The 5,999-nt window shown below is 62.1% G+C and overlaps 1 protein-coding gene and 1 long non-coding RNA gene across 2 annotated transcripts in view; one reads left to right on the top strand and one right to left on the bottom strand.

The window, feature by feature from the left end:
- Positions 1-89: 89 nt before the first annotated feature.
- Positions 90-1,055, top strand: LOC115948926. Its single transcript, XR_004082675.1, has 2 exons — positions 90-172; positions 392-1,055. It is a non-coding gene; the product is annotated as an uncharacterized LOC115948926 (long non-coding RNA).
- A 531-nt stretch (positions 1,056-1,586) lies between these two features.
- Positions 1,587-5,999, bottom strand: part of ERBB2 (erb-b2 receptor tyrosine kinase 2) — a 7,908-nt gene continuing 3,495 nt past the window's right edge. The window contains 16 exon segments of the mRNA XM_031064748.1: positions 1,587-2,271; positions 2,369-2,627; positions 2,735-2,905; positions 2,979-3,076; positions 3,164-3,310; positions 3,395-3,470; positions 3,551-3,706; positions 3,783-3,968; positions 4,058-4,156; positions 4,233-4,355; positions 4,434-4,572; positions 5,040-5,087; positions 5,175-5,335; positions 5,417-5,507; positions 5,601-5,733; positions 5,818-5,999. Coding sequence (XP_030920608.1) covers positions 1,940-2,271; positions 2,369-2,627; positions 2,735-2,905; positions 2,979-3,076; positions 3,164-3,310; positions 3,395-3,470; positions 3,551-3,706; positions 3,783-3,968; positions 4,058-4,156; positions 4,233-4,355; positions 4,434-4,572; positions 5,040-5,087; positions 5,175-5,335; positions 5,417-5,507; positions 5,601-5,733; positions 5,818-5,999 — 2,401 coding nt within the window. The 3' untranslated portion in view covers positions 1,587-1,939.

Genomic DNA, 5,999 nt, shown 5'->3' with positions numbered 1-5,999 from the left:
TGCAGGGTCGGTTTGGGGGCAGAGCTGGGGTGGGGAGGCCATGGGGGGTTTTGGGGGGCACACAGCTGATGGCTGAGCCCTGTGTGTGTCCCCAGGTGCCTTTGAGATCGAGATCAACGGGCAGCTGGTGTTCTCCAAGCTGGAGAATGGAGGTTTTCCCTACGAGAAGGATGTGAGTACCCACGGCTGGGCTGGGCTGGGGGGGTTTGGTTTGCAGGGAGCCCCTCCCGTGATGGGATCATTGCTTCATCACCCTCTGGAGCTGTTTCTCTTCCTCCCACCCTGCCAGGACCCTCTGCAGGTCCTGCTGGGGTGGGGTGGGAGGGGACAGAGGGGCAGCTCCTCAGTGTGGCCGGGGTTTGTCCCTGTCACCCCCACCGTGTCTCCCCAGCTGATCGAGGCCATCCGCAGAGCCCGCAATGGGGAGCCCCTGGAGAAAATCACCAACAGCCGCCCCCCCTGCGTCATCCTGTGACCCCCCTGGGGACAGCAGGGTCCCCCCACGCTGCCTTCCTTAAACCCTGCACCCCTGGGGGGGCTCAGGAGCCTCCTGGTGGCACTGGGGGTCCTTGTGTCCCCTGCCCGAGCAGCTGTGGGGTGGAGCTGTGGATTTGGGGGGGGTCTCCCCTCTGCCTTTGCCTTCCCCTCCTCATCAGCTGCTCCTCCCTGAGGGGTACAGGGTTGGCACCCCCATTTCTCTATGCTGGGGAATCTGGGGAGGGGGGGTCTCCCATGAATGGGGAGCCAGGCTGGGAGTTGGAGCAGCTCCCAGCAGGTTCATTCCAAGGGGAATCCACAGGCTCTAACTCTCCCTGGCATCTGTTAATGATTAAAATCCCTCTGGCACTGTTTAATCCAGGCCATGGGAACCCCAGGCTGGCCCCAGAGGCCCAGGTGTGTTCACATCCCCCCTGCCCATTCCCAGGCTCCCAGCTCCTGCTTCCTGCCTGGAATGTCCCTGCCCTTGGCCTTGGCCTGGGGGGATCCCCTATTTATTCTATACTGTGTATAAACCCAGCGGCCTGGGTGGAATAAAGGATGGAGAATGTGGCTCCTCTGCTGTCCCTTGGCAATGGGGGGTGCCAAAATCGGGAATTTTGTCCCACAGGCAAGTGGTGGGGGGTGGCAGAGGGGGGAGGGAGGGAAGGAGGGGGAAAGGAGGAGTGGGAGAAGGAAAAGGGGAAAAGGGAATGGAGAAAGGGGAAATGGGATAGAAAAAGGAATGGAAAGGAGGGAAAAGGGGAAAGGAAATGGGGGGGAAGGGAGGGGGAAAAAAGGAGGAGTGGGAGAAGGAAAAGGGGAAAAGGAAGGCAAGGGGGAAGAAGAAAGAAGCAGAAAAAGGAAGACAAAAGGGAATGGGAAAAGGGGAAAGGAAATGGGGAAGGAAAAAGGGGAAAAGAAGAAGGGGAAAGGGAAAGAAAAAGAGAAAAAAAGGGGGAAGGAAAAAACGGGAAAGGGAAGGAAAAAGGGAAAAAAGAGAAGGAAAATGGGAAAAAAGAAGGAAAAAGGGAAGGGATATAAGATGTTCGTTCTTGGGAGGTAGAGCTGGATCCGAAGGAGAAGGAGAAACCAAACAGACCACGAGAGTAGAAAAAACAACCAATGTACAATTCTCAAATATACATCCCGGTGCTCCCAGAGAATCCCGGAGCAGCCGGGACTGCTCTCAGTCCAGCTGCCCTCAGTGCAAGTCCACGTGTCCCAGGCACTGGGACAGCCCTGCATGGGGGGGATGGCACAGGGGCTGTCCTTCTCCAGGCTCTGAGCTGCTCCTGGGGGCACCCAGGGTGACCCTCGTGTCCCCACTCTGCTGCCGCGCTGTCCCACAGCGTCCTGGCTCCGTGAGCGGTGCCACCCCTGGGCAGAGGGGTGGATCCCTGGCCCCACAGCTGTGGCTCATCCCTCCCTGAGCTGCCTTGGTGAAGTTGGGGGGTCTCTCCTACACGGCCGTGGCGTCGGGGCCGGCCAGGCCGAGGTACTCGGGGTTCTCGGCCGTGGGCGTCGTGCCAGGGCCACCGTCGGGGCCACCACCCTTGGCAGGGTCCTGGTTCCAGTAGTAGGGGTTGTCGAAGGCCTGGCTGAAGGGGCCAGGGCTGGGGGCGCCGTGGGGTGGTGCCAGGTACTCGGGGTTCTCCACAGCGTGGCCGAAGGGCCCTGGGAAGGAGTTCTTGGGGTCCTTGATGAGCCCGTTCTTGCCCTGGTGCCCCTTGGGCTTGTCCGGCGGGGACGGGGGCGCGCGGGGCGAGCGTTCCCCAGCCTGGTTCACGTACTCTGCAGGGTGAGGGACATGTTAGGGACCCCCCAGGGGTCATGGGACAGGCAGACACCCCCCACCACCTCCCCAAGGGTCCGGCCGTGCCCTCCCTACCTGGCATGGTGCTGTGGGGGGCTGGGACAGTGAAGCACTCGGGGTCCTCTCCGTCCTTGGCCGTCAGCCCCGTGGGATCCTCGCTGTACCGGGGCAGGGTCCCGGGCTCCCGCCCCGGGGGGCTCTGCAGGGCCACCTTGTCCCCATCTGGCACCTCTGGGACGGCTCCCTCTGGCCCCTCTGCCAGGCCTTGGGTGGGGAAGGAGAACGAGGCCAAGCCCTCGCCCTCTTCCACCTTGGCTGGAGACTCCGCCGTGCTCTGGGTGTGGGAGAGGGCACAGAGTCGGGCACTTGAGCCCATCCCAGACGTGGCACGGGGTCACCTCCTCACCTGGAGCTCCCTCCCAGCCCTCCCTCCCCACGTACCCGCATGGAGGAGATGCGGCTGCGGTAGGTGGTGGAGGTGTCGGTGCTGAAGAAGCCGTGGTGGGGCACCAGGTACTCCTCAGCGTCCACCAGGTCGTCCATGTCCTCCTCATCCAGCAGTGCCCGGTAGAAGGTGCTGTCCATGGAGCCAGGCAGCCCCACCAGGTCGTTCTGGGGGGGTCACAGTGCTCAGTGCTCACCCCAGGGCACCAGGGAGGGGACAGAACCTCGGTGATCTCCATACCTGGATGACCACGAAGCGCTGGGGGTCGCGGGCCATGCGGGAGAACTCGGTGACGAGCTCCCGGAACTTGGGCCGGCACTCGGAGTCAATCATCCAGCCTGCACAGAGCCAGGTGCCATCAGGGGCTGGGAGCAGGGTGACAGCACGCCCTGTCCCCTCCCTGTCCCCGTGTCCCCTGCCCGTACATTTCACCATGATCATGTAGACGTCGATGGTGCAGATGGGCGGCTGCGGCAGCCGCTCACCCTTCTCCAGCAGGTCTGGGATCTCCCGGGCAGGGATCCCGTCGTAGGGCTTTGCCCCAAACGTCATCAGCTCCCACACGGTGACACCTGGAGGGGACAGGGGACAGGTGTGGGGGTGAGCAGGGCATTGGGACCCCCCAAGTCCCCCGGGGTGGGGACACCCTGACGCACCGTAACTCCAGACGTCGCTCTGGTGCGTGAAGCGCCGGCGGAGGATGGACTCCAGCGCCATCCACTTGATGGGCACCTGGGACAGAGAGGTGAGCAGGACCAGGGGGTGGCTGTCACCGAGGGGAGCACCACTGTCCCTGAGTCCCCATGCCCTACCTTGCCACCATCAGCGTGGTACTCGGTCTCGTCGATGTCGAGCAGCCGGGCCAGCCCAAAGTCGGTGATCTTGACGTGGTTGGGGCTCTTGACGAGGACGTTGCGAGCGGCCAAGTCCCGGTGCACCAGTCTCACCTCCTCCAGGTAACTCATCCCCTGGAGGTGGCACATGTCCAGCTGTCCCTGGTGTCCCCCAGGACCTCCCCAGAGCTGCCCAGGTGCCCTGTCCTACCTTGGCGATCTGCACACACCAGTTGAGCAGGTCCTGGGAGCCGATGTGGTCTTTGTTCTCCCTCACGTAGTCCAGCAGGCAGCCGTAGGGCATCAGCTGCGTCACCAGCTGCACCGTGGAGGTCAGGCAGATGCCCAGCAGCCGGGACACATAGGGGCTGCCCACCCCTGCCATCACATAGGCCTCCTGTGGGCAGCAGGAGGGTCAGGGTGGGGGTCAGGGTGGGCAGGGGCTGCTGCCAGCCCCGTTCCCGTCAGTGTCACAGCCACACTCACGTCCAGGATCTCCTTGTTGGCTTTGGGCGATGTGTTCTCCCGCAAGACTTTGATGGCCACGGGGATCTTCACGCTCTCCCCATCGGGGATCCAGATGCCCTGAGGTGGGGACAAGCAGGTGAGGGGATGCAGAGCAGGGAGGGTCACGTCCAGCTGTGCTGTCCCCACTCCTCACCTTATAGACCGTGCCAAAAGCACCAGAACCCAAAACTTTTACTTTCTTCAGCTCCGTCTCCTTGAGGATCCTCATCTGGGCTTGGTTGGGGAGGGCCCCGCTGGGCGTCAATGGCTCCACCAGCTGTGGGGCATGGAGGGGTGAGAGGGGCTGGGTTCCCAAGCCCCGAGGGTCCCCTCCTGCCCCCCGGGAGATCCCCACCTCGGTCTCCTGCAGCAGCCTCCGCATGGTGTGCTTGCGCTCCTGCTGCCGCCGGCGCTTGACGCAGATGACGGTGATGAGGAGCAGGACGATGACCAGCAGAGCCCCCACCACGCCGGCAATGATGGATGTCACCTGGCTGTGTGCCAAAAGGCCATCAGTGTGGGGGACTGCCACCCAAAGAGGTGGTGGCACAACAGAGCCACACCCCTACGGTGACAGTGTCCGCAGGGGTCTTAGGATGAGGGAAGAGATGAGGATCTGACTCGGTGTTTCAGAAGGTTTGATTTATTATTTTATGATATATATTATATTAAAACTATACTAAAGGAATAGAAGAAAGTATTTCGTCAGAAGGCTAGCTAAGAATAGAATAGCAAAGAATGATAACAAAGGCTTGTGGCTCGGACTCTCTGTCCGAGCCAGCTCACTTTGATTGGCCATTAATTAGAAACAACCAACATGGGCCAATCACAGATGCACCTGTTGCATTCCACAGCAGCAGATAACCATTGTTTACATTTTGTTCCTGAGGCCTCTCAGCTTCTCAGGAGAAAAAATCCTAAAGAAAAGATTTTTCATAAAAGATGCCTGTGACATCCCTACCTTGGCTTCTGGTCCATGGGACATCCGTCCTCATCGCGGATCGTGCACCTGGGGACACGGGTGTAACCCCTGCTGTCAGCAGCCCCCTGCAGCTGCCAGCACCCCCTCCTCATCTAGGGACCCCTCCCAACTCACGAGTGGGTGCAGTTGGTGGGGCAGAGCTGGCACACTCCGAATTCATCTGGGTATTTCCAGACGGGCACGAAGGAGGCGTCGGCCTTGACGCCGCTGGGGCAGCGCCGCACGCACTGCTGGCCGTCCTTGTAGTGGGCACAGGCCACGCACTGGTCTGGATCCTGCAGGAACAGGGCTGGGTTGAGGGACCCAGGTGTGTGGGGACACTCCTCACCCCACCCAGAGCGTGTCCCTGTCCTCACCGATCCAAAGCAGGTCTCGGTGCCGTTCTGGGGCTGGCACTCAGGGTGGCACGGCAGGCACCGCGTCCCGTTGGCGTGTTCCCGGACGGCTCTGCAGGGCAAAAAGGGGCAGGGATGGGGTTCCAGCCTCGCCCTGCAGCGTGTGTGGGGACTCTGTCTGGCACTCCCGAGGGTCTCCACTCACCCATCCAGGAGGTTGCAGGAGGCCACGCACTCCTGGCCGCGCAGGAACCGCTCGCACGCCACGCACTGGGTGGGGCCGGGGCCCCAGCAGTGCCCCTGGGCGCAGAGGTGGAAGCAAACCAGCCCCTCTCTCTCTGCAGGAGGGGCACCATCAGCACCTCTGTCAGCAATGGGGGGGTCACCATCTCCCCCCACCCCCACGGGACCCCCCCTCTTACCGCACTGCTCGGGGGGTTTGTTGTGGGTCTGGAAGAGGCGCTGGCGGGGGTTCCGGAAGATGCTGTGCCAGGGCACCTTCTGGAGGAAGCAGAGCTGGGGGTTGTGGTGCACCAGCACCATCCCACTGCTGATCTCCTGCAGGGCCCGGAGCCCCAGCGCCTGCACCTCCAGGTCCTGCAGT

Source organism: Geospiza fortis, unplaced genomic scaffold, assembly GCF_000277835.1.
Source record: "Geospiza fortis unplaced genomic scaffold, GeoFor_1.0 scaffold992, whole genome shotgun sequence".
In the NCBI taxonomy this organism is placed as follows: domain Eukaryota; kingdom Metazoa; phylum Chordata; class Aves; order Passeriformes; family Thraupidae; genus Geospiza; species Geospiza fortis.
Note: the sequence above shows the minus strand (reverse complement) of the source record. Positions and strands in the feature narration are given on the sequence as shown.